Raw genomic sequence first — 27,550 nt, forward strand, 5'->3', positions numbered from 1 at the left:
TGTGTTGCAGTCACTGCTTTTTTATTGGAAAATATGTCAGATTATACATAGTACAGAGAAGTAACTTTCAGGTGGACTAAAATGTTTTCCAAATAACAGAAAATTGTAAGAGAACCAAGTTCAAATTCTTGGTAGCTATAAAGAGAAATGATGGAGAAAGATTTAAATACATAAAATGTAAAGACTTCCAAATAAAAATAAAAAATCCAAAATAAGTGTGGAGTACTGCTGACAAGTCAGAGGTGGGAGGTAATGGCCGAGAAGGCTGTTATCAGGGTGAGGGGGACCCCAAAGATCATTTTGGCCTCTGATGCCACTTCCACAAAAGACAGACTGCCCATATGTTCCAGTATGTGATGTGCTACCTCCTGCTCCTTGGAGAGGACGTGAGTGGCAAAAATGCGTGTCCTTGGGGTCCGCCCCGGGGAGGGGGCACTAGAGCTCACCTCCCAGCTCCGTGGACGCCCGAGCCTGCACGCCCCGCAATGGGTCACGGGCAGCTGACAGCAAGAAAAGGCAGAACGATACCAAGTACACTTCATTCACGAAGGCAGGAAAGCAAACTGTACATTTTGGAAAGATGTTCCCGAAAACCCCAGGTTCTCTGGCGGACTTAGCAATCCAGCATGACGTGTACTGTGTGCTTTGAGTTGTCCTGTGATACACAGAGAGCGTCTTTCCAAACAGTATTTCTGGACATTGAGTTTAATTGAACTGTTGTTTTCATCCGGACTGGAACATGACTGTTTCTTACTCTAACTCCTCCCCATGATTAGGAATCGTGCCGAGCAGCACTGGGCTCCAGGCCGCGTGCCAGCTGTGGACCCAGCCAACGGGGGTGCGAAATGTGGCCGCAGCTCCTCTCTGTACTAACACCTGCGTGATCTCACCTCCTCTCTGCAGTCACTCCTCAGCGATCCATGCTTCTCTCAGTAGCCCAGTGATCTCAGCCTCTCTACCCGGTCACCTCATGGTCTCAGCCTTCCTAAAGCATCACCACAGACACTTGCTCCAGCCCTGAAGTCACAGCCGTGTGACCCAGCTCCAGTGTGGCGGCACCTCCGTGAGCTCTTCTCCTCTCTAAAATGACTCCTCAGGGAGTCCGCTTCAGTGATGTCAGCTCCTCTGAAGTAAGCCTTGATCACAGCTGCTCTGCGGCGCGTCAGGACATCAGTGATGTCATTCCTCTCAGAAGTAACACCCAGTGACCTCATCTCCTCTGGGATGTGACACCCAGCGATCTCGTCTCCTCTCAGAAGTAACACCCAGCGACCTCGTCTCCTCTGGGATGTGACACCCAGCGACCTCGTCTCCTCTCAGAAGTAACACCCAGTGACCTCATCTCCTCTGGGATGTGACACCCAGCGATCTCGTCTCCTCTCAGAAGTAACACCCAGCGACCTCATCTCCTCTGGGATGTGACACCCAGCTACCTCGTCTCCTCTCAGAAGTAACACCCAGCGACCTCGTCTCCTCTCAGAAGTAACACCCAGCGACCTCATCTCCTCTGGGATGTGACACCCAGCTACCTCGTCTCCTCTCAGAAGTAACACTCAGCGACCTCGTCTCCTCTCAGAAGTAACACCCAGCGACCTCGTCTCCTCTCAGAAGTAACACCCAGCGACCTCGTCTCCTCTGGGATGTGACACCCAGCGACCTCGTCTCCTCTCAGAAGTAACACCCAGTGACCTCGTCTCCTCTGGGATGTGACACCCAGCGATCTCGTCTCCTCTCAGAAGTAACACCCAGCGACCTCATCTCCTCTGGGATGTGACACCCAGCTACCTCGTCTCCTCTCAGAAGTAACACCCAGCGACCTCGTCTCCTCTCAGAAGTAACACCCAGTGACCTCATCTCCTCTGGGATGTGACACCCAGTGACCTTGTCTCCTCTCAGAAGTAACACCCAGCGACCTCATCTCCTCTCAGAAGTAACACCCAGTGACCTCGTCTCCTCTGGGATGTGACACCCAGTGACCTCATCTCCTCTCAGAAGTAACACCCAGCGACCTCATCTCCTCTCAGAAGTAACACCCAGTGACCTCGTCTCCTCTGGGATGTGACACCCAGTGACCTCATCTCCTCTCAGAAGTAACACACAGTGACCTCATCTCCTCTGTGATGACATCCAGTGACCTTGTCTCACCGCTGTCTGCAGAAGCGAGAACAAGGTTTTATCTGCGTCACCGTGCACGGCTGTGGCCTTAAGGATCAATGCCCTAGCGCTCACTTTTTCCTGAGACGCTGATAACGTTTTCACAAGAAAGAGAAAATAACTAAAATTATGACTAAACCAGATGCATCACAGTACATGACAATGGGATACTAGACTATCTTGGAACCGGGAGTAAAAAAATGAAACAAAACAAAAAACCCCTCAAACACAGGAATAGTGATATTAGAGACAGTGAAAAGAACTATTTGAATTTGAGAATTTTATGTTTTAAAATTATGCACGAAAGAACTGTCTTTTTAGTAACTTTTTTTTTTTAAAACACCATTACTGTGTAAAGAGGCACCCACATGGTGTAGCAACTGTGGAGTCTGGGCCCTGAGATCAGAGCCCCCCTCCTATGTCCAGTTGGAGCCCAGAGGCCACAGACATCCCATGATTTTGGGGCCACAGATTCTGTATCATGAGGGTGGGTTTTGAGGAAAAGATCCACTTTTGAGTTGAATTTTCACTAAAAAGTTAGGACATCCCTTCTGATCGTGAATAAAGTTAAAGCACTAGATAAGGGTTTTCTAAATTTACATCATTTCTCACGAATTAACCTCTAGACTTTTCCCTTTGCATACCAAACAGGTAGTTCCACACACTTAAGATTTCCAGCCATACTACATGATACTTGATGACAATCTTTTTAAAAATATTTTATCCACACAGCACTTTAGTGTTTTAACAGAATATTGAAAATAGTCCAACTTTCTAATTTCAACTAGAATAATCATTGTATTTAGGGAAGGCACGCAATACTCTAAGAAAAAAAGGTTATTTGGAATGTCAGAAAGTTTTATTGCGACAGTAATCCTATGCCTTAGCTTCCTTTAGTTTCTCAGTTCAAATACACTGTCTAACGTTAAAGAATTATGGTGTCTTTACAAAACCCACAGCTGTGTGATTCCTCTCCTGCGCAACTTGGAGCCGTGGAGAAGGATGAAACGGGCGTCCCCTGCAGCTTCGCCCGGCTTCTCTCCGGAGTCACTCGGTGACACTGAGTTTCCGGGGGCCCCCGCCGAGCTGCCAGGCCGCGCCGCGCGGAGCTCACAGCCGCCGGTGCACCTTCTGGTGCTGGATCAGGTGCCCGTGCTGGTTGAAGGCGCGCCCGCACTCGCCGCACTCGTAGGGTCGCTCGCCCGTGTGGATTCTCTGGTGCTGGATGAGCACCGAATACTGGCTGAAGGCCTTGCCGCAGCGGCCGCACTCGTAGGGCCGCTCGCCCGTGTGCGTCCGCAGGTGCACGATCAGCGTGGCCTTCAGGCTGAAGGCCTTGCCGCACTGCGAGCAGCGGAAGGGCCGCTCGCCCGTGTGGATCCGCTCGTGCTGCACCAGAGAGCGGCGGGCGCTGAAGGCGTGCCCGCACTCGCCGCACACGTAGGGCTTCTCGCCGGTGTGCACCCGCTGGTGCTGGATCAGGTGCGAGTGCTGCACGAAGGCCTTGCCGCAGGCGTAGCAGCCGTAGGGCTTCTCCTCCGTGTGGATGCGCTCGTGGTTCATCAGCGTGGAGCGGTGGCTGAAGGCCTTGCCGCACTCGCCGCACTCGTAGGGCTTCTCCCCGGAGTGCACGTTGTGGTGCTGGATGAGCACGGAGCGGTCGCTGAAGGCGCGCCCGCACTCGCTGCACGTGTACGGCTTCTCGCCCGTGTGCACCCGCTGGTGCTGCAGGAGCGTCCTCTTCACGCTGAAGGCGCGCCCGCACTCCGCGCACTCGTGCGGCTTCTCGCCGGTGTGCACCCGCTGGTGGCTGCGCAGGACCGTGCTGTGGTTGAACGCCTTCCCGCACAGCGGGCACACGTACGGCCTTTCTCCGGTGTGGATCCGCTGGTGCTGGATGAGGTGCGAGAGCTGAGTGAAGGCCTTCCGGCACTCGAGACACTCATGCGGCTTCTCCCCCGTGTGTATTTTATGATGCTGAGCAAGATCCGAGCTCACGCGGAAGGACTTTCCGCATTCATTACACTCGTAGGGCTTCTCCCCCGTGTGGATCCTCCTGTGTTTACTGAGGACCGAGCTCTGGCTGAAGGCCTTCCCACACACACCACACACATAGGGCTTCTCTCCAGTGTGGGTTCTCTGATGCTGGAGGAGATGGGAGCTCCGGCCAAAGCATTTTCCACACTCCATGCACTTGTAGGGTCTCTCCCCGTTAGGAGCGGCTTGATGCTGAGTGACAGCCACGCTCTGGCTCAGGACCTGAACTTGGGTGGGGCCAACAGGGCTTGGACTCAGGCAGAAGCTCCGCTCAGATTCATAATTTCCTTGATCAACCCACATTGTGGGTGTTTTCCCCAGAATCATTGATATTTCCTCTGAAATGAATGGCTTAAGACTCAAGTCTCTATTTTGGTTCTCTCCCTTGTTTTCACATTCTGAAACAAATCCAAAGTGAAAATATTAACTCAAATGCTAATCCACTCAAAACTCGAAAGCAAGTGGAACCATGAAGGTGGCTTTGCTGAAGTGGGGTGGCCGGTGGGAACCTGGTCCCTGAACGCACATGGCTGTGTCAGTTGCAGAGGAGCAGAAAAACCACATCATACAACTAGAAACGTGCTCAGGCTGACAGTGCAGTGTAAGAGAAAGGTGCAAACTCTAGTCTGAAGTCATTTCCATGTGTGAGGTGCACATATGGCACACAGCAATGGGGTGACAGCCCATCACTGCCTGAGCCCTGCCCTCCCTGGAGTCCTCCTGTGCACCAAGCTTCCAGAAGCCACTGGAGCAGGAATAAATTCAGGACCACTCCTACAACGGTGGGGAGCCCTGCCCAGCAGACAGCAACACAGACAGCGAAGCCTAGTGTGGGGCAGGTGGGGAGATGTGTGGGTTCTCATGTCCGGGTCCAACAGACATGTACATGGGAGGCCATAATGTCCTCTTTGTGCAGAAAGCACTAGGGGCAAGACGAGAGACACACGATGGGAACCCCGTCAAGTCTAGGCTAGAGACGAGGCCTGAGGCGCCGCAGTGAACATGGCCGAGAAGGCTGGGATAGACATTTCTACCATTAGGTCAGGGCTCTGGGGGCTGACTGTGTGAGTGGAGGAGAGCAGCAGGTGCTGACGACAAGTTTTTTAAATCTTGGAGACCAAGCCATTGAGACGACAAGATGCTACTCAGAGACCAAGACTTTACAAGGGGAACAGGTATGTTCTGGGAGGAGAGGCTGTGGTCAGCGACCTTCACTGAGGACACTCAACAGGTGGAGCTGGCCCCAGTCAGGGCTGCTAGGGGCCAGAGGCCGACTCCAAATGACAGGACGTTCTTCCTCCTGGAAGACAGACGCAGCCAGGCCTCCCTGTGAACTCTCCTGGTGTCCAATCTAAGCCCTGCAGCTGAGGACGCCAACTCCACCCACCATGCTGACGCCTCCAGCTTCCCAAGGTCTCGTGGGGACGGTTAAAGACCATGCTGTCCTTGAGTGATACTCCAGAATGGGAAGCCCTGTGGGCAGAGGAAGATCCAAGGAGGGAATTCTCTCTCTTGTCAAACAACACGCTCAGGGCCTATGACAGGTGCTGGGGGGCCAGCAGCCCTTTGAGGGGAGTTTTACAAACGCTGACACAGAGATACCTGTTAGGAAAGCATCAGAGTGCGCGTGTGGTGACTGCTTCTTCCCCCTCCCTCCTCTCCAGGGTGAGCAGAATAACTGATATGACTGGTTTGTCTGGGTAAGAAGTGGGCATTTCCAGCTCGGGGAAACCACATTCTGCTCTGCTCCTCCATGTTCAAAGACCTGAAGAGGCGGCCCCAAGACGGGGGCCTAGGGTGGTCCCTTCCTGCCAGAATCAGGTGGTAAGTGTCTCATTCTGGGGTTCTTTATTAGGAAGCACTGTGATATGTTCTGTTATATTAAAACACCGTATTTATCTGTCTGTTCTACTGCTGATGGACATTTGGGTTGTTTCCAGTTTTTCCTGTCATGAAGCCTATGATTCCTGGTGCTTCCACACAAACGTCCTTACTGTCTGCACAAGGGAGCGGAAGTATTTAACGTGGGGACTCCTATTTTCAGCTTCATGAGATAACACCCCACTGTTTTCCAAAGTGAGCGTGTGCACACACTCCTGTCTGCTGCTCTGCACCCTCACTCGCACTTGGTATTGTCGGATCTTTCCATTTTCTCCATTCTGAAGGTGAACATGGTTTTGATTTCCACTTTACTGATGAATAATGAGGCTGAGGATGTTTTCATTTTTTACTGGCCCTGTTTTCCTCTTCTAACAGAACTTGTTCAAGTTTTATGCCCACTTTTCTTATCGGGTTTTTCTGTATCTTTTATTCTCTTCAAAGCAATTTATTTACTAAGTGTGTACTGTATTGATAAATGGTAACAGTATTCTTCAGGTTCTTCATTAAAAAATATCTGAGTTCACTGTCATCTGCTTAATAAGATTTTTATGTAACTTATTTTTAAGAAGTTATAGTATGTGTTTTTTCAACTGGTAAATAAGTTTAATTCTTTATTTTTCAACTTCTAAGCCTCATTTTCACAAAATAAGGCTGATAGGCCAAATAAATAATTACTCATTTACATTGAAAAATATTATTTCTATTGTTGGAAGCTTCCTGAATGGGTGGGCAGCTTCTGGCCTGATGCCAAAGTAACAAGATGAGTAAGATGACTTTAGTAGTAAACAAGTAAACTAAGTGTGGAGAAGTTAACTCACTCAATCATCCATGGCATAAAAGCAACGTATGACCAAACGTTCATGCTCACAGACAGACTCAAGCTGCTGTGAACGCCAGCGACAGGCCACTTCTCATCCATGCTTGCAGGAGCTGGCTATGAGCAAAGAGCCCCTCGCTTTCAGAATGATGGCTTCAGCCGTTGTTTCAAGTACAAGGTACGGAAGAATGTTTTAAGTATAACAAGACAAATAAAGAGAAAAAAGCAATTCCAGTGAAACAAATTTTTAATTTAAAAAACCCCTCCCCAAAGTTTTGCCGAGATTGCATGTGCTGTATGATGAGAACACATGTTCTGCATCAGAGCGCCCCAGGAACCTCTACATTCTGTAAATCATGGGCGTTAACACCTTCAGGGACTGTACTGGATTAAAAAGATCAGACATACACTTACCCCATGGACAGGATGAACTGTCTTGTTGCATACAAGCTGTCACGTGGTCACATTTGAGGCTGTCTACAAAAGGAACAGAGAGTTGAAGTGACAACAAAACACTTGTCTTAAAAGTGGAAAAATCCTTTCATTTGCTGCTACAACATGTAAGTGCAATTCACTGAGTTAACAACAGCAGGGCAGGGCAGTGCTCACAGCTTATCCATCCTGCAGAGGGCAAAGACGCAAGCTGTGCAGCCCTTCCTGCTCCTCCTTGCTCCAGTGCCCGTGGCAGTGCCCCAGGCCACAGCAGGCTGCTCTGCTCCATGCACATCCTTCTCTCTCAGTGCCCTGAGCCTCCAAGGCCTATGCATGGGGCAGAGTAACCAGGAACTTCTGTACAAAAGTCTCTCATCTCCAACCCGCTGTGCTCTTGGAGAATTTCATAATCTCTTTGGCATCAAATCTGAAGGGCACTCATCTCAGCTCGATTAGGTGAGCCCACAGCCAGCCCAGGGAGCCAGGTATGGTTTGGCAGCAGATCTGTGTTTTCTTGTGCACCATGGCTTCAGTCAGCAAACAGTTTAAAGTCCTCGGCGAGATTTCCACAACATAATGCTGTCTTTTTTTACTATTCACTGGGAAACTGAGTTCCTCTGGGACTGGCGCATTCATTGTTTCTCTGAGGATATCTGATTTTGCAGGTAAGAGGTGGGCTGTCTGTAACACCTGGTGCCCTGTCCACACAGTCCCTAGAAACAAGGGGGAGAGTGCCACGCCTGAGACTGTGAAGTCGATCAGCCACAGGGTGGTGCCGAGCCATCCCCCACACACCCGGAGGGGGCCACGTCCTGCAGGACAGGCTGACGGAGGTTCTCCCCAGACTTAGATGTCATCCTCCTTCATTGCACATCTCCGCCTAAAGCAAGTGCTGAACACCACCTTCAGGGGTGGACGTATCTGCCGTCATCTTCCTGTTTATAATTTTCTCCATAACGGTCTTGCACATCTTCTGTTACATTAATTACTGGACACTTTACATCTCTGATATTGTTGTAAACGTTATCTTTTTAAAAATCACACGTTTTAAAACAACTTTTTTGTTCCTTTTTTTGTGTCTATATGACATGGTGGATGTTAACTAAACTTATTGTGGTAATTGTTTCATAATATATGTAAGTTGTATCATTACACTGTAACCTTAAACTTATATGGTGCTGTATGCCAATTATATCTCAATAAAACTGGAAAAAAGAAATCACACCTTTGTGCCGACAAATAGAAATAAAACTGATTTTGTATCCAGCCAACTGGTAAACTCTGGTGAATTCTAAGCAATGTTTTTCCAAGCAGACAATCATATGAACTGCAAACAACACTTTTCTTCTTTCCAATTCTTTTTTTTTTTTTTGGTAAAGATTTTATTTTTTTCCTTTTTCTCCCCAAAGCCCCTCGGTACATAGTTGTATATTCTTCGTTGTGGGTCCTTCTAGTTGTGGTATGTGGGACACTGCCTCAGTGTGGTTTGATGAGTAGTGCCATTTCCGCGCCCAGGATTTGAACTGACGAAACACTGGGCTGCCTGCAGCGGAGCGCGTGAACTTAACCACTCGGCCATGGGGCCAGCCCACTCTTTCCAATTCTTACAGCTTTAGTTTTCTTGTTTTGTTTTGTTTTGTTTTGTTTGTTTATCTTGCCTTATTTTGTGTGTGGGACCCCCAGGACAATGCTATACAGATACAGGGATGGTGGCTCCCTGGTCTGGGTCTTCATCTCACACACACGCCTTCAGCCCTCACTCTAAGTATCAGATTGAGAAACTTCCCTTCTACACTTAGGATGCTTCATTCGTTCTTTTCTGAATCAACCTGGGAACCCTCGAAATCTGAATTTCCCATAAGGACAGGCACCAAGGACCTGGCAGGGGATCACCACATGGGTACTCTCTCCCTCGCCCTTCCTATGCATGCCCAGCTCACTGCCCTCTGTACTCACCTCCGTACGGACTTCCTGCACTCGGCCTCTGCTTGGCTCAGCACCACCCCACCTGCAGGCTCCTTTGCTGGGAGAAGCCCGCGGTGGAAGCCACTCCTGCTGTCTCCCGTCAGTGCCCACAACCACCAGGACCTGCTCAGCTCTCGGTGAAGGAGAGCCGGTTCCTCTCACTCACCTGAGTGGCTACTGCCTGGGCCCCTGCTCTTCTCAGTCCCCTGCCCGTCCAGCACCCACGGCTCTTCCCCTCGCTCCAGCTGGGAGATTATGCTGGGCTTGGATCCTGGAAGTCCTGCTCGTGGGGAGGAAAGTCCTTTTGTCTACACAACATTGGTGAGGACCCACACCCCACCCGAGGGCCTGCGGGCATGAGACAGCCAGTACTGAACTCCCTCTGGAGCTGAGCACCCAGGAGGTGACCCTGAGGCCCCCACCCTATGGCCCCTGGCTGGGCACACAGACACAGACAACGCCTGCTGAGAGGCCATACCCAGCGAGACCACGTTCCCGTAGGTCTCCATCATCACGTGTCGGTAGAGGCCGCGCTGAGCAGGGCCCAGGCGGTCCCACTCTTCCTGGGAGAGGAGCACAGCCACGTCCTCGAAGGTCACCTCAGCCTGCAATGACAGGGGCTGCTGCTGGTTGGAGTAAGTCTCCACGTCTGAGACAGAGTGGGTGCATGCAGCGTGGAGGTGGGTGGGGGACGCCCTGGGATGGGGGGATGCACCCTGAGAGTTAAGGGTCGACAGGAAGGGGCCACCGTGACACTTGGGCTGCCCTGGGAGCCGAGGGCACAGGAGGACCATGAGGAATGCAGGGCTGCTGCACAGGCCTCAGGGGCCGCTCACCTGCGGTCTTGCCGGCGGCGGCAGGAGCCCTGCTGCTGCCATCACCTGGGCCCTGGGGTCTCTGAGGAAGATGGAAATCGGAGGAGCCTGAGGGCTGAGGAAGAGAAGGGGGCACATGAGAAGCCCTGCCTTGCCCTGTAAACCCTGACTTCCAGGGGGACCCTGCCCCCTGTGAACTCTGACTCCATAGTTCAGGGGCTGCAAAAACAAGCAGTTGCGGGGCTCTCTGGCCACGGGCCCAGGAAGGTCCCATCTTTGAGACACCTGGGGATGCCTGTGCACCCTGAGGGTCTGGCCATAAGGCTCTGTGTCCCAGACCCCTGGGCTCCTCATGGTTGGCCAGCCACACCTGTGGCTAGGGAGCCAGTGAGGGCTCGGGGCCGCCTGCCCAGCTCACCTGGCCTGGTCCACGGTCCGCGCACAAGGACACCCACAGAGGTCTAAGTTGTCATTAGATCTGTGTGGGGGCCAGGCCAGGCTGCCTCCAGAGATAACCCCCAATGAAGAGAGGCTGGGAATGGCTGCTTCTGCTTGAGGCCCACACTCCTGTGGGGACCTCACCCCAGGCCCTGCACGCTTTGACCTGACCATGCCCTCCTGTGGGCACGCTGATGCCTCACCATGCCTGGGTCGTGCCCCGAGGGCCGTGGTACTCGATGAGGCAAGGGTGTCAGCCCGGTGGTGGCACCACCAGGAGTTGGCAGTGGACCATGAGACGCGTTTGGGTTCTGGTGGACTAAGTTCAGAGTGACCCAGGGATTTGGTCTGCGCACCTGACCGGGAGGCCTGGGGGCGGGTGGGTTCTGGGGACATAGGACAAGTTAAGCTGAGATGTCTGTCACATCCAAACTGCTGGAAAAAAGGGGGGACTGGGAGCTCTCCTGACGGAGGAGCGGGGTTCACATCTTCTGAGCACTGAGGGGGTCTGCAACAGGGACACAGACGCCCAGCCGGCAGATCACTCCAGGGAAGACGGTATAAGAATGCAATCAACCTTCTCCTGCACACGACTCAGCAGGCACCTCCACTAACAGGAGGTTTCACACCTTGGGCCACGGGGAGGGAAGCCCGGGGGCAAGAAGTCAGGGGGCGCCGTGACCCGGTTTTCTGTGTAAAACATCAGATGTATGCATATGTTTGCACAGACAACTTTCGGGAAGATACACACTGAACTTCTAACCGCGGCTGCCTCTCACTGCCCTGTCCCTCTGTTCACCTAAAATGCCCATTCCCCCAAATCTGTGTGTAAGTGCAATGCAACTCTAATTAGAATTCCAACAGGAGTCTTTCGAAGGAGTGACTATAAAACTACTTAGAAGTCCTGTGAACGATGGATGCTGGGGAATAAGAAAGAATAGAATATGAAAGAAGCAGGGGTCTGGGGTCTCTCCAGGTCTCAGAACTAACAGTGGGGAAGCCCTTGCCACCATGTGCTCTGCCTCCCGCCCTCCTGGTGGCATATCCACCACCCACACCCCCTCGAGGAACAGCATCATCTCTCTTGCCTCACCCTGTCCCATGCTTGAGTCACCCACAGACCTGCCATCTCTCATGGTCAGTCATCCTCCCAAGGGCCACAGCCTTGTCTAGATGCCTCCCCATGAGTGGTCTCCCCCACTAAGTGGCCCTGGTCAGGGTGTCCTATGACCGCCACATGGCCAAACCCTTGTCTAGTGTCAGCAGTGGGGGCAGTCGGTCACCCCGTCCTCCTGTAACTCAGTCTCCACTAGGTCTCCTGGACACTGCTCTTTTAGCAGGAGCCTCTGTCCATCCTCACCTGCATGAGAATTCGACCTTCGTGAACAATCCAGCGCTGGTCCCCTGGGAACCTGGCAGAGGTGGACGGTCATTCACACCACAGCCCGACTGCACCTGGGCTGGGATCCAACAACGAAGACCCATAGGAACCCCATTCAGGGCCTCTCCAGTGGGTGCTGACAGCCGGTACGGCCGATCCAGGAGGTGTTGCCTCATGTGGCCATGAGGCCTTGGGCCAGGCCCTCTCCTGCTCCTGCCTGTGTCCTGTGTCTGTGCACCTGAGCTGATTCCTGCCCCACGTCCTGAACATACCTGGCACTGGGTGTGGTCATCCTACAATCCTAAATGTTCAGTGGAGCCCAGAGGCTCTTCTTCGGTGTGGTTGAGCTGGCGGTCCCCTTCTTTCCAACAGGACATCTCCATGTGGATGTTCCATAGCATCTCAGACACTTAACATCCAACCCTGAGCTCCTATTTCTGCCCACAGCTCGGTCTGTGCTCTGGTACACAAGACACAGTCCTGAAGCTGCCTTTCCTCCTCACACTCTCACTCCCCACTCCCAACACACCCTCCAGGTGCACCCAGAACCTGGCCCTGCTACAGCACAGTCCTGCCTCTGTCCCCTATGGGACACAGTGACTGTCCTTGGCTCCAGCCCCTCCTTGACTCCTGCAAGGCTGCTCAGAACCCTGCCCAGCCTCACTTCTGCCAGGGAGGCTCTGACCCCTTGGCCAGTGTTCGGCTATGTTGCCCTCTCACTGAGTTTCCTCCTGACCCCACTTGGGGACCTCTGCCTGTCCAGCTCTCAGACCCTCCCTTCCTGCCCCAGCAGAGCAGCCAGTGGCCCAATGTTTATTGAATAAACGAATGAAATTAAAAGAGCACCGAGACCAAACTTTACATCCTTTAGAACAACACCAAGTACCAGCATCTGCCGCTGGCAGGGATGGGAAAGCGGAATCTCTAAATCTCTAATAGACTCTTTCTCAGGAAAGCTGCCTAGCATTATTTAGGAGAATCAGATCACCCTTGGACAGTAGGTGCCCTACTGGGATGGACACAGGCTCTAGGTGCAGCCACCAAGGCCACCAAGGTCCTTCCACACACAGGTCACACACCAGCTAACAGAAAGATTTATGCTGTGCCAGGTGGCTTGACAGGTAAATGAAAGCAGGGGATGCAGAGAGCATGTTGACAATGCTCCTGTTTCATAAACAAAGACACCAGGGCCATAAAGGATGTGTGCACTTTGTCCCCATCTGTGAAACAGGGAGATTACACACCTCCTCTCAGGGCCTCATGAGGACCAAAAGGTCAGTGAAAAGACCGCTCAGAACTGCCCGGTACAGGCAGATGCTGCTGGACTGGGAGTCATCTCCTCCGACTGGATTAGGCTGTCAATATGCGTGAGGCAGAGGGAGAAGCAGAAAAGACTTCCACCTGGGGTGAGTTCTAGAAGAGCATAAAAACAAAAGATCTCTACCTAGGATGACCTTTGCATATTGCCAAGAGAAAAAAGCATACCGCAAAGTATGCTTGTTGCTGTGTCTGAATGTGTCTCCCCCATTCATTTGGTGAAATCCTAATGCCAAACAGATGGTGTTGGGAGGCGGGGCCTTTGGGAGGTGCTTAGGTCGCGAGGGTGGAGCCCCATAACGGAATTACTGCCCTTATAAAATAGGCCCCACAGACCTCCTCGCCCCTTCCATGTGAGGCACAGCCAGAAGTCTGCAACCAGGAACAGGGCCCTCACCTTGACCGTGTGGGGACCTGCTCTCTGACTTCTCGCCTCCAGAACTGTGAGAAATAAATATCTGTTCTTTCATTTTGTTACAGCATCCCAAATGGACTAAGACACTTGCAGTCTGATAAAAAATGAACAAAAGAAATTTTAAAAGTAGCACTAATTTTTAATTTTTCTTTACTTATACTTTGGTAAGAAAGGTCTGGGTCTTCTGGAACAAGTCTGTGATCAGATGCAAAAATGTGCAAAACCCTGTGAGTCTCAAACCGAAACCACTGGACACTTGCAAGGCAGGAAAACACAGAGCCATATGGGGCACCGAAATTGGCTTTTAACAAGCACCCCTCCCTCCGCGCCCCTCAGGATTCTGAAGCCCAACTCCAGGCTTTGCTCTGCGGGAAAAACAGGAATTTAGACAGGAAGGGACACAGTGGGCATGACGAGTGCCCCCAGACGGCCCCCAGGACCTGAACCATCACCACTGAATGTCAGAACAGACTCTGATGAGCCGCTTGGGGAGGCCGTGCGGCCCCAATACAGGAGCAAGTACAAACAGCACCCGTGACACTGTGCCCTGACCCTAACCCGCCCACCATCACTGTCATTCTTCAGATGCAGGAATTTTGTTTTGGGAAGTCTCCCTAGGGACTAACCCAAACAAAAGCAGAACAGATCAATGTTCTCAGCAGCAGTGGTCACTTAAAGAAAGTGGAAGGAAGCCACACTGCAGTGAGGAACTCTGCCAAGCCGGCTCCGGCTCTTGTGATGACTGAGCAGCCGCAAACACGGACAGCCAACAAAAAAGGGACTGCAGAGATGCAAAGAACTTACAATTCAAGGTTTACTATTATTATTTTGTTTCGTAAGCTAAGCTTTGGGAACTTATTACCCTTGTCGAAATTCCGGATGGTCTTGATGCCAAAAACCAAGTAAGCCTGTGCTTCCAAAGACCCCACCCACAGTGACGGGCTGCGACAGGCACACTGAGTCCCTGGTCTCGGGTGGGCGGCTCCCAGGTCTCCCTCTCTCTGTCCTCCCCATCCGCACCCCCAGGTTTTCCTGCTTGGAATGCCCTGCCCCTCTTCATCTCCACGGAGCCCCACCCTCCAGGGTCAAACCACCTTCAGAAGAGGCAGCTCTGAGCTGCTTGTGAGCACAAAGCACAACCCCGAAAGCTTCAGCAGTAAATGATCCCAAATAAGCACAGGAACCGACAGCTTTGCTACACACCAGCAACACCCAGTCAGCAAATACACACAGAAAAAGATTCTGTTCACAAACGGCAACAAGAAACAAACTTAGAAATATGATGAATAAATGTGACGATAACATTTATAAATGTTGATTCTGCCCACTGTACCCACAAAGCCACGGTGCTGAGGGCCAAGTGGGCCTGGCCGAGCAGGGCCAACTCTATATAAACAAACGGGGGACAGAGGAGGTGATCCAAACCGCTGGGGGACAGATGCTTCAGGGAAAATAAAATTAGACCTTTACATACATAAAGCTCCAGAAATCTCCCAGAGAGCAAAGCAAAGGCAAAGACATAAAAAATAGGACAGAAAAAATCAGATCTTCCCATACCCTTTATCAAAAGTCTAAAGAAGCCATGAATGAATAAGAGTTAAAATTACATCATAAAAAGAACTTGAACCACAATTCAGGTAAATTTTATTACTTTAGGTGGGAAGGGCCTTTCTAAGAAAAAGATCAAAAGCAGAAAGCCTGGGGGGCAGAGACCCACAGATCCACCGCACGAAAATAAAAACCTCATGCACATCAAAGCCACCACAAATTCCAGAAATGGGTCCAAAGACACGTAAGAATTCAACACACGACAAAGGCGGTTTTCCAAATCAATGGAGAGATGAATTATTCAATAGGTAGTGTTAGAAACGGCATGATTTAGAGAAAAAAGGAAGCTAGATTCCCAACACACCCCACACCAAAATAAATTCCAGATGGACCCAACATTTTACAAGCACCAGGGAAAACAAGAGTCATTTCAAAGAGTCTTGAGGTGGGAATGCCCTTTAAAACAGAGCACGAAGCCCACAAGCCTTAAGAGTAAGCGTTTGACCATTAAAAACTTGAAAATTCTTACCTCAGAAAGCCCCCAAAGCAGAGCAAAACGCCCTAACAGGAGCCCAGTGACAACGTGAGAATACTTTGAACACATACGGAAAGGAAGAGGAACCGGCAGAGCACAAAGGAAGCACAAGCGACCTCGCCCAGCGCCGGGGGCGGAAAGCGCGGACCCCAGGCCCAGCCCGGCCCCCACCGCGGGAGCCCCTCCGGAGGGCGGCGCGGCGGCGGCGGGGACAGCGGCGAACAAAGCCCGCTCAGAAGCGCCGCCGCCCGCTTCCACCAGAACACGGAACAGCGGACGACCGGCGGGGAGACACCCGAACGCCGGAGGGCGGGGACACGGCGGGGCGCGGGGCTCGGGGCTCGGGCGGGGGAAGGCAGGGGTCCGGGGGCCGCGCCCGGCCCGCCTGCCGCGAAGCCGAGACGCCCGCGGCTCTGCATTTCGGGGAGCCCCCGTGCCAGGCTGGGACGTGCGGGCGCCGACCGCTCTCCCCGGGGCCCCCGTCACCCCGCTCGACCTTCGGCCAGGCTCGCCGTCCGCGGGACCCGAGAGGGTCGGGGTGTGTCAGGGGCGCTCGGGTGGAGATCGAGGGCGGGGGGAGGTCGGGGGCGCCCAGGGGTGGGGGGCGGGGGGCTCCAGGGTGTCGGGGGCCTAGGGGTGGAGGTCTGGGGGCGTGAGGAGGGCGTCCGGGTGCGGCAAAGGGTTGGGGGACTCGGAGTGGGTCCGGGAAGGAGGGGCCCCCTGCACGTCCTGAGGGCGAGGGAACCCGCGCAGGGGGAGGGAGCAGCGCGTGCCGCGGGAAGACCCGGACGCGCGCGGACCACGCCGCGGCTCCGGCGTCAGCCACAGGAGCGGCTCCCGGCCTGCCGGCACCCACACACGCAGCTCACTCACCGTTCACGCCGCAGCCTCTCGCGCTAAAGGGCGGCCGCCTCGAGCGCACTCAGACAAAGAGGACGCCCCGCCCCGTCTGCGCTTCCACCAATCCTTGCGGGCCCCGCCTCCTCAGGCCCCGCCCATGCCTCCTGGGCCACCAATCCTAGAGCGCGACACCTCCCAGTCCAGCCGTCGGCTCCCCTCCCCCGCCCGGCACCTTTTTCCAGGCTGATGGCTGTGCTTCGCCCTCTTGAGTCACCGAGAGCCGAGGCCTCCGTGATGCCTAGAGAGGCGACGCCGCGCTCCGGCCGCTCAAGGCCGCACTTCCGGCAGCTCCGCGGAAGCTTCCGGTGCGCCTCCTGGAGCGCCAGCCGCGCGTCCGTCGCCGTCTTCCGGTCTCTGCTCCGGGTGGTCCCTGCTCCGCTTCAGCCGGGTGCCGTCCCCTAGAAGGCGTGGCTCGTGGCTGTGCCCGGGACCCGGCAAGGGCCTGGCGGCGGTCGTCACGTGTGACAGGGACCGCCTCCTCGTCCACCTGCACCGGTGTGTACGTCGTCTGGGGGGTGTAAGCCGTGCGCCCGGCGGAGGCGGTCCAGCGGCGCGCGCACCCGCTTGAGGGGCGGCTCGGGCGGCCAGTGCCTGAAGGCCGCCCGGAACGCTTAGGGCCGACCTGCAGGAGCAGCTGGGGAGCGGGGAAGACTGGCCGAGGGGTCTCGCGCTTCTGATACGCACCCCGACGCGCAGGCCACACCCGCGTCCCGCCATCCGGCGCGGGTGGCCTTGGGCTCCGAGGCTCGCAGGAAGAGCCCGACGGGCAGGAAGGGCAGGCGGGCCCAGAGGCTCCGGGGGCTGCGGGCGCACCGGCGCCCTGACTGCCGTGCGGAGAGCTACCGTCTGGTCGGGGCGGGGCGGACGGTCGACGGGGGCTGGGTGTGTGTGCCGCAGGGCACCACGTGGGCACCGAGCCCTGTGCGGGTGCGTCCACGCGTCTCCTGACAGCCGAGAGGGCGGGAGTTCCGCTTTATGGAGAGGGAGGTCGGCCTGCCGGAGGGCACTCCGTCTACCCCACACCCCAGTGGCGCAGGGTCCCCTCTGCCGAGGCTCCGTGAAGCGCAGGACCAGGCTCTTCAGACTTTGGCCCCGTTGTTGGTCCCGGATGGTTTTGCCGGTTGACAGTGTTAAAGTAATTAAACAGGGAGGCCTTAGACTGGGGTGGCTCTAATGCTTTGGTACCTACTGAAGCAAACCCCAACTAGGCTTGCCAAATAAAGCGCTGCCAAGCTGCAGCCAGCCAGTCAGGCTCCTTGCTTTGCTTCCGAGTCTTCTCTAGAAACCTCTTCCCTGGCTCCTGTCGGCACAGCCCTCCTGACCGCTCTCGGTTTGGTGCTGCTGGTTCCAGTCCGTGTTTGCTCAGATAAACTCTTCAAGAGTTTAACATGCCTCAGTTTACCTTTTAGCAACGAGGAGTGAACTCTGTCCCAGCAACTTTGGTCCCAACTGATGCTTCTAGGACCTTCTCAGCACACCCTGCTTTCTTTTTCTCCCCCACAGGTTTTTATTCTGCAAATGTTCATAAAAGTTGAAAGAATAATACCATGAACACTTGTATACCTTTTCCTTCGTTTCAACAGCTAATATTTTGATAGTTTTTCTGGCAGTTCAACAACTAGCATTTCCCCCAGCTCATCTCTTTTGTGCCTAGTCTGCCACCTCTTTTCTGTCTCTCTTTAACAAGCACAGCATTTACTGAGTGCTGTGTGTGATAGGCGCTGTCCTGAGTGCTGGGGCGACATCACTGAACAAGACAAGCAACATTCCTCATGAATCCCTGTCCTTGTGGACCTTACATGTGAATGGGGAAGGCAGGCAGTACACAGAATAAAGATGTGGATGCAGGGTGTGTTCAGAGGCGGAGAGTGCTGTGGAAGGTCTGGGCAGGTGCCACTGCCGCTCACACACACCCCTGGCTCACTGGGCGGCCCGGGACAGCAACAGGTCTGCAGCTGCTCCGCCTTCTTCTGGATCCTTCAGCTTCGTTGATTCCTGGCTGTGTTTAGCTCCAGGAGAAAAGGCTCCCACTTCTTCAGGACACCCGCATCATCCAGGAAAACAAAGGGTTTCCAGTCTAGCCTCATAGGTCCAAGCTCGTGATGTAGGTTCCAGCTTGTTCTTTCTCTCCCCACTTCACATTTGTCTTCTCATCCCAACTGCCTGTCCTACTCCAGCGTCAGATCAAAGACAGCAGCCTGTAGGAACTGCTCATGTCCTGCAGTTGCATGAGGTCCAACCCCTGTAACAGATAGTATATAGTATGCATGTAATTTCTGTCTACTAGTGGTTCTGCTTCTTTGATTGGTCCCTGATACCTTATACTTATAGACAACACATACACACTTGGGCACGCACACGCGTACTCCTATTTGTTAAAGCAAATGGAGAATTAGACATTTAGTCACTCTATTATAGCTGCTTTTTTGTTTCATTTATTATTAACTCTTTTGAGTGCACAGTGAATTCAAGGCCTTTCACCAACTCTACGTGATCCAATTAACTGCCATTATAATTATTAGTTACATTTAAAAATGTCCAAATTGTCCCAGACGGTCAGGGGAGCCTCTGAGCTGGGCTGACATTGAACCTGCCCTGATTTTTGACCACGGGGTCTTTTAGGGCTCCCATGCTTTTCTGGCTTATAGCTTTGGACTCAGTCCCCTCAGGATCCCTGACTGCTTTTGGAAAAGGATGAGAGGCCAAAGTCTGGGCTTCCAGAGGTGCACCTGAAATTTTTGGTGCTTTTGGTGCATTGTTAGAGTGCCAAGCTGGAACTTGTCCTTTTGAGGTTGCATTTACATCGACTTTTGGCCAATTGAACACATTATGTTACTGTCTCAGGATTGGCATTGGCTATGTACGGCAGAAACCTGACAACAGTGGCTTAACCAAAGAAGTGTTTGTTGTGTTTTTTCCCCTAGGAACAAGAAGTCCCTATGTGAGCTGTCTAGGCCCCTCAATGCCGCTAGGCCTCTAGCTTCCCCCTTATTTCCCATTGGCCATTTTAAAATGTGGTTTTTCATTGTCATTTTCTTTCTTGTTGCAAGAAAGCTGCTCCATCTCTAGCATCACGTCCACATTCCAAGCAGAATGGGAAAAAGCAAAAGACAAAAGCAAATACTTGCTCCGTCAATCCCGTTGTAAAGAGCTTTTCCAGAACTGCACTGAGTGACTGACTTATAGTTCATTGGCCTAAAGTATGTTACAGGACCAGCTCTAGCTCCAAGGGGGGCTTGAGAAATGTAGCCTTTCAGCTGGGAACAGTACCATGCTGAATAAAACTGGAGTTCTATCAGGAGGGAAGAAGTGGGAAAGGCATATTTCATAGGCAACCAGTTGTGTTGACCATATCCTATCCCACAGTTCTCAAAGCGTGTGTTTGAAATTACCACTAAAACCTTCATCTTCATTGACCTTTGGGGGTCTAATGTGTGTTGGGAAAGCCTTCCATGCATAGCTGTTCGTTCTTTCTTATCACATAGTCCACACTGCAGAAGTCCTAAATCAAATCTGGAAGCATAAATTTTACTACATAAAAAAAATCCAACATAAGCAAGGTCAAAAAAGACAACCCTCAAATTGGGAAAAATATTTGCAACTCATATAATAGCAAAAGGGCAAATTTTCTTAAAATACAGAGTTTCCACTAATCATTAAGAAAAACTAGGCAAATAATATGAACCGTTGACAAAAAAGGAAATACAAATGACTTTTTTTGTATTCATTTTTTTTTTTTTAAAGATTGGCACCTGAGCTAACAACTGTTGCCAATCTTCTTTTTTTTTTCCTGCTTTATCTTCCCAAACCCCCCATACATAGTTGCATATCTTAGTTGTAGGTCCTTCTAGTTGTGGGATGTGGGACGCCGCCTCAACGTGGCCCGATGAGTGGTGCCATGTCCGCGCCCAGGATCCGAACCCAGGGCCACTGCAGCAGAGCGTGCGAACTTAACCACTCGGCCACGGAGCCAGCCCCCTCATTTTTTTTCTTAAAGATTGGCACCTGAGCTAACATCTGTTACCAATCTTGTGTTTTTTTCTCCTTCTTCTCCCCAAACCCTTCCCAGTACATAGTTGTGTATTCTAATTGTAGGTCCTTCTGGCTGTGCTATGTGGGACACTGCCTCAGCATGACTTGATGAATGGTGCCATGTCCGCGCCCAGGATCCAAACTGGTGAAACCCTGGGCTGCTGAAGTGGAGCACGCGAACTTAACCACTCGGCCACGGGGCTGGCCCCACAAATGACTCTTAAAACATCACTCTTAATAATTTATTCTCAAATTAAATCTCTCCTGAGTATCTTTCCCACACACCCCTCTGGAAGGTAAGTGCTATAGGGATTATGCTCATTTTGTTCACTGGCTTGTCCCAAGTACCTAGAAGAGGGCCTGGTGCACAGTGGGTGCACATATGTGAATACGTGGAGGGATGAATGACTGACAAATGCACACCTTCACACACTGCCACAGGGACTGCAAATCTGGACAACTAGGGACGCCAATCCAGCAATATCCATCTGCATCACAAAGGGACGTGCCTTTTCATCCAGCAATTCTTATGTAAACTGACCCTGCAGGTCTGACTGTGTGTGGGAAATGACATGTGCGCCTCCACTGGTCCTTTGCTGGACGTCACTTGTCCACGAGGTGACTATCCCTACTCACCCATCTTCCAGCCTATTGATTTCCTTTATCCGATTGACACACCTATTACCAATCCTGCCCTGGGTTCTAGGGAATAGTGCAGTGGCAAGCCCCTTTCTGTGGAGCTCATGTCCTGGTGAGGGAACACCATAAACATGCAAATAAGATGACTTCAGGCAGCGAGTGTGCTGGGATGGGAAGAAAAATGGAGCAGACCAGGGGGACAGAGCCCCTCTGTGGGGAGCCACTTTCCCCCCTCACTCTTTCTTTTTTCCTTTTAGTTTCTTCTTATGGAAAATTTCAATGATATACAAAGGTAGAGGAAGTAGTATAAGGAACTCACGTGCCCATGAAACAATTATTGACCCATAGCCAATCTCTTTTCACCTATTTCCCTATCCAGTTACCTCCTTCCCCAATCCCATACAGGAGGTCATTTTATTTAATAATTATTTCCATATCTGTCTCTAAAAGATAAGGGCTCTTAAAAAAGGTAATTAGAAGACCATTATCACACCTAAATATTAACAATTATCCCTTGTTATCATCAAACATCTAATCAGTCTTCAGATTCTCCCATTTGTCTCATACATTTATTATTATTTTTCACAACCGGTTTGTGTAAATCAGGATTCAAATCAGGTACACACAATGCATTTGGTCAATAGGCTCATAAATCTCTTAATCTGTTGCCCCTTCCTACTTCTTTTTTTTCCTCTTTGAAATTTATTTATTGAAGTCAGTTCATGCATCCTGTGGAGTTTCTCATATTTGGGATTTTGCCATTTGCATTTTTGTGGTGTCCTTTTGTCCCTAGAAGTTCCTGCAAACTTAGAGATAGAAGCACGTGAGGTTCAGGTGGGGGCAAGAATACCTCATAAGTGGGTACTGTGACAGTCCACTGACAGTCATTGCCAATGTGCAGTTCACTAGGAGTTTGCAAGATGGTGACATTCTGGTGTTGGCATCCTTTCTGTATTTGTGTATTCTGTATTTGTCTACAAAGACAAATTCCCCTCCATCAACTGGTTGTCCTAAGTAGGTCCGTACAGGGAAGTTAAATGTTTAATGATTGCCTTTATTTACTAGCTTTCAGAAAAATGAATTGGCGTCCTAGCATTCTCCAGAGGTGACCAGTTTTTTTTTCTATTATCATTTGAATTCAAAGATTTAAGTATATTTGATGTGTTTGTATCCATTACAGTTTTAAAAATTAATACTCATGTCATCCCATCTTTGGCCAGTGGGAGCCTCTTCAAGTTCACCCTGAGTCTTTTTGACACGAGCCTTGTGATCATCGACAGCTTCTTCAGTTTCTGATGTCACAAGATGTCCCTGGCTCATCTCCCATAATCCCTGGATCCTGAGACCTGGCATGGGAATACTTTTCTCAAGGAGCTCCAGCCCATCTTGGTGGGAAATGGTGTTTAGAGCACAGAACTGGGGCTCTAGGAGAGCTTGTTGCTACTGGGTTGCTCTTTCCTTCTAGGTCTTCTCAGAGGACAAAGCTAGGAAACATTTTTTTTTTAACGTAACAAAATTATGAGTTCACACTGATATTTCAAATACAAATTTAGGGCTAGGTGGTTATTAACTTGTTTGATTTTATATTTGTATCTCTTTCTCATATACAGGCATACCTCTCAGTTTATTGTGCTTTGCTTTATTGCACTTTGCAGATATTTTGTTTTTTAAAAATTTAAGGTTTGTGGCAACCCTGCATCAAGTCTATCAGCACCATTTTTCCAGCAGCATTTCCTCATTTCATGTCTCTGTGTCACGTTTTGGTAATTCTCACAATATTTCAGACTTTTTCATTATTATTATATCTTTTATGGTGATCTGCAATCAATGATATTTGATGTTACTATTGTAATTGTTTTGGGGCACCACAAACCAGCCCATATAAGTTGATGAACTTAATTGATAAAATGCTCCACCGACCAGCTGTTCCCCATCTCTCTCCCTCTCCTTGGGCCTCCCTATTCCCTGAGATGGGACAATATTGAAATTAGGGTAATTAACAACCCTACAATGGCCTCTAAGTGTTCAAGTGAAAGGAAGAATCTCACGTCTCTCACTGTAAATCAAAAGCTAGAAATGATTAAGCTTAGTGAGGAAGACATGTTGAAAGCCAAAATAGGCAGAAAGCTAGGCCTCTTGCACCAATTAGCCAAGTTGTGAATGCAAAGGAAAAGTTCTTGAAGGAGATTAAAGCTGCTGCTCCAGTGAACACATGAATGACCAGGAAGCAAAACAGCCTATTGCTGACGTGGAGAAAGTCTGAGTGGTCTGGATAGAAGGTCAAAGCAGCCACAACATTTCCTGAAGCCAAAGCCCAGTCCAGAGCAAAGCCCTAACTCTTCAATTCTGTGAAGGCTGAGAGAAGGGAGGAAGCTGCAGAAGAAAAGTCTGAAGCAGCAGAGGTTGGTTCGTGAGGTTTAAGGAAAGAAGCGTCTCCATAACATGAAAGTGAAGTGAAGCGGCAGGAGCTGGTGTAGAAGCTGCAGCAAGTTACCCAGAAGATCCAGCTGAGATCGCTGGTGAAGAGGGCTGCACCGAACAACAGATTTTCAGTGTAGATGACACAGCCTTATTCTGGAAGAAGATGCCATCTAGGACTTTCATAGCCAGAGAGGAGAAGTCAACGCCTGGCTTCAAAGCTTCAAAGGGCAGGCTGACTCTCTTATCAGGGGCTAATGCAGCTGGTGACTTTAAGTTTAAGCCACTGCTCATTTACCATTCCAGATATCCTAGGGCCCTTAGGAATTATGTTAAATCTACTCTGCCTGTGCTCTATAAATGGAACAGCAAAGCCTGGATGACAGCACATCTGTTTACAACATGGTTTACTGGATCTTTTGAGCCCATTGTTGAGAACTACTGCTCAGAAAAAAAGATTCCTTTCAAAATATTACCGCTCATTGACAACGTACCTGCTCCCGCAAGAGCTCTGATGGAGAGGTACAACAAGATTAATGTTATTTCAGGCCTGCGAACACAACATCCTTTCTGCAGCCCATGGATCAAGGAGTAATTTAGACTTTCAAGTCTTATTATTTAAGAAATACATTTCATAAGGCTGTAGCTGCCATTCCTCTGATGAATCTGGGTGAAGTAAATTGAAAACCTTGGGAAAGGATTCACCATTCTAGATGCCATTAAGAACATTCATGCTTCATGAGAAGAGGTCAAAATACCAACACTAACAGGAGTTTGGAAGAAGCTGACTCCAACCCTCATGGATGACTTTGAGGGGTGAAAGACTTCAGTGGAGGAAGTCACTGCAGATGTGGTGGAAACAGCAAAAGACCTAGAATGAGAAGTGGAGCCTGAAGAGGTGACTGAATTGCTGCAATCTCATGATAACACTTGAACGGATGAGGAGATGCTTCTTATGGATGAGCAAAGAAAGTGGGTTCTTGAGCTGGAATCTACTCCTGGGGAAGATGCTGTGAAGGTTGTTGAAGTGACAACGAAGGATTCAGAACATCACATGACCTTAGTGATGAAGCAGCAGCAGGGTTTGAGAGGATTGACTCCACTTTTGAAAGAAGGTCAACCGTGGCAAAAATGCTATCGAACAGCATCTCATGCTACAGAGAAATCATTTGTGAAAGGAAGAGTCAATTGATGTGGCAAACTTCACTGTTGTCTTACTTTAAGAAATTGCCACAGGCACCCCAGCCTTCAGCATCCACCACCCTGACCAATAAAGTATTTCTTTTCTTTAATTAGCCAACCTAGATAGTCTAGTGTTTAAGATTTGGTGCTCCCACTGCCACGGCCTGGGTTTATTTCGCGGTCAGGGAACCACATCTCCCGTCTGTTGGCTGTCACATTGTGGTGGCTGCATGTTGCTGTGATGCTGAAACCTATGCCACAGATATGTCAAATACTAGCAGGGTCACCCATGGTGGACAGGCTTCAATGGACCTTCCTGACTAACACAGACTAGGAAGAAGGACCAGGGCACCCTCTTCTGAAAAACTGGCCTTGAAAACCCTGTGAACAGCAGAGGAACATTGTCTGATGTAGCTCTGGAAGATGAGAGGATGGCACAAAAATACTGGGCAGGGTTCTGCTCTGCTGTACACAGGGTTGCTAGGAGTTGGAATTGACTCGACAGCAGTAACAACAAATTTTTAAATTAAGGTATCTACATTGTGTGTGTGTGTGTGTGTGTGAGGAAGACTGTCCCTGAGCTAACATAACATCTGTGCCCATCTTCCTCTATTTTGTACGTGGGATGCTGCCACAGCATGGCTTGATGAATGTTGTGTAGGTCCACACCAGGGATCTGAACTTCTAAACCCTGGGCCCGCGAAGCAGAGTGCATGAACTTAACCACTACGCCACCAGGCCAGCCCCACTACATTGTTTTTTTAGATGTAATGCTATTGCATACTTAATAGACTACAGTATAGTGTAAACATAAATTTCTTGTTTTTGGTGAGAAAGATTGGCCCTGAGCTAACATCTGTGGCAATCTTCCTCTATTTTGTATATGGGACACCGCCACAGTGTGGCTTGACAAGCAATGTGTAGGTCCGCACCCTGGAGCCGAACCAGGAAGACCAGGCTGCTGAAGCACAGTGCACAAACAACCACTACGCCACCAGGCCAGCTCCTAACATGAGTTTTATATGCACTGGGGAAAATAAATTATGTGACTCACTTTATTGCGACATTCACTTTATTTCAGTGATCTGGAACCAAACCCACAATATTTCTGGGGGATGTCTATATTAAAAATCTTGAATCCAAATTATGTTAACACAATTACTTTATTATTTATATGTAATTGTGTCAGAATAACAGTGTCAATATTATTACCAGTATAATTATTGAAAACAGTCTAAAATTCTTTTGCAGTTGTTCTTGTTAGGATATATCCCATTTGGGATATTACTCTGCTTTAAATTAAGTTGAAACACAGGTTTCCCCCGCTATCTGAAAGTAGAGCTTTCCTATGAAACCCTTCATAAGCTGAAATGGCGTAAAGTGAAGAAGCAACTACCAGTAATTTATATGGGAAAATTTTTTGAGTGTTCCCAGACCCCAAAAATAACCTACCAAAATAAGTCAAAATAAAGTACAGATGCTCACAGACACAGTTCAAGCGACAGTGGCTGATGCGGCGACTGATGCTGAGGCGCCGCAAGTGGTCCTGGGACCGACTCCGCCACGCCCGCTGCTTCTGGGCATGCGCGCTGCCTCTGGCGGCTCGCTGCCAACAGATGCTGAACGCTGCTTTTGCTTTTTGCTTATGTGAGTCTTTTCATAGTTTTGCCAGTTTAATTCTGGAATAGATCCCTAGAAATTTCTTGGTTAATGGGCGTGTGTAATGTGTTTTTGCTGTGTGTTGCTCAGTTCCCCCCCATAGGGTTGTACCATCCTGCATTCCCACGGGCGATGTTTCCTGACAGCCTTGTGAACCAAGTATGTTGTCAAGTATTTGGAATTTTGCCAATCTGGGAAGTAAGAAATGGCATCTCAGTGTGGCTTCCTTTTGCATCTTTCTTATGGGGAAGTTGAGCGTCCTTTCATATGTTTAAGGACCATTTTCACTTAATTCATCTGTGAACTTGCTCGTTTTCCTACAGGGTTGTTGGCCTCTTAACTCTGGTTTTAGAAGCGCCATTATGTTAACCCTTTGTGATGTAAGTTGCAGGTATCTTAAAAACCCTATATTTAACGCACCAATTGATCAATTGTTTTAAGATTAAAATTTGCAAAAAAAACTCCCAACCCTTATAGTTTTTTGATGTAACTTGACAAGTTGTAATAAGCAATCGATTTGATACCAGAGAGATGGTTATAAAGAGTAGACTTCAAAATCAATTTTAATTTACATACTTTTAATCTTATTTCATTAGCTATCATTATTCAATTCGTCCTCAACCTAATTAATGTGCACAACTGAGGATATTTAGAAATACCATGTTCAGAGAACAGAAGTGGAAATATCATAGGGAGAAATACACTATATGGCTGATACTACATTGATTTTTTAAAATATTTGAGTGCTATGTCTTTTTAATGGCTTTATTGAAGTATAAATTGCACATTTTTAAAATTTTGGTCCTAATAGTTTATAACCTTGTGAAATTTCAGTGGTGCATTATTATTTGTTAATCGCCATATAGATGTGCCCCTTCATCTCTTGTGCCCAACCCCCAACCCCCAACCTTCTTCCCCTCTGGTAACCACTAAACTGTTCTCCTTGTCCATGTGTTTGTTTGTCTTCCATAAATGAGTGAAATCA

The 27,550-nt window shown here is 49.9% G+C and overlaps 1 protein-coding gene, 1 long non-coding RNA gene and 1 other non-coding gene across 19 annotated transcripts; 1 reads left to right on the plus strand and 2 right to left on the minus strand.

Moving 5' to 3' along the window:
* On the minus strand, nucleotides 1-17,558 carry ZNF250 (zinc finger protein 250). 16 transcript variants are annotated; one of them, XM_070222668.1, is made up of 6 exons: nucleotides 16,808-17,558; nucleotides 10,123-10,216; nucleotides 9,765-9,891; nucleotides 9,453-9,566; nucleotides 7,304-7,366; nucleotides 1-4,589 (listed from the first exon to the last, which is right to left on the minus strand). In XM_070222668.1, exons 2-6 carry the CDS (start codon nucleotides 10,162-10,164, stop codon nucleotides 3,265-3,267), a joined length of 1,671 nt encoding a protein of 556 aa, XP_070078769.1. In that variant the 5' UTR covers nucleotides 10,165-10,216; nucleotides 16,808-17,558; the 3' UTR covers nucleotides 1-3,264. The 16 variants fall into 16 exon arrangements, with proteins under 16 accessions (XP_070078769.1, XP_070078765.1, XP_070078762.1 ...); XM_070222664.1 differs by having other exon boundaries at nucleotides 9,765-9,906; nucleotides 16,808-16,947; XM_070222661.1 differs by having other exon boundaries at nucleotides 9,765-9,909; nucleotides 16,808-16,947.
* Nucleotides 1,899-2,039, minus strand: MIR9015 (microRNA mir-9015). The gene has a single exon (NR_128027.1). It is a non-coding gene; the product is annotated as a microRNA mir-9015 (primary transcript).
* On the plus strand, nucleotides 16,994-27,550 carry LOC138915628 (uncharacterized). 2 transcript variants are annotated; one of them, XR_011421723.1, is made up of 3 exons: nucleotides 16,994-17,130; nucleotides 20,731-20,963; nucleotides 22,487-27,550. It is a non-coding gene; the product is annotated as an uncharacterized lncRNA (long non-coding RNA). The 2 variants fall into 2 exon arrangements; XR_011421722.1 differs by having other exon boundaries at nucleotides 22,527-27,550.

Source organism: Equus caballus, chromosome 9 (assembly GCF_041296265.1).
Source record: "Equus caballus isolate H_3958 breed thoroughbred chromosome 9, TB-T2T, whole genome shotgun sequence".
Lineage (NCBI taxonomy): Eukaryota > Metazoa > Chordata > Mammalia > Perissodactyla > Equidae > Equus > Equus caballus.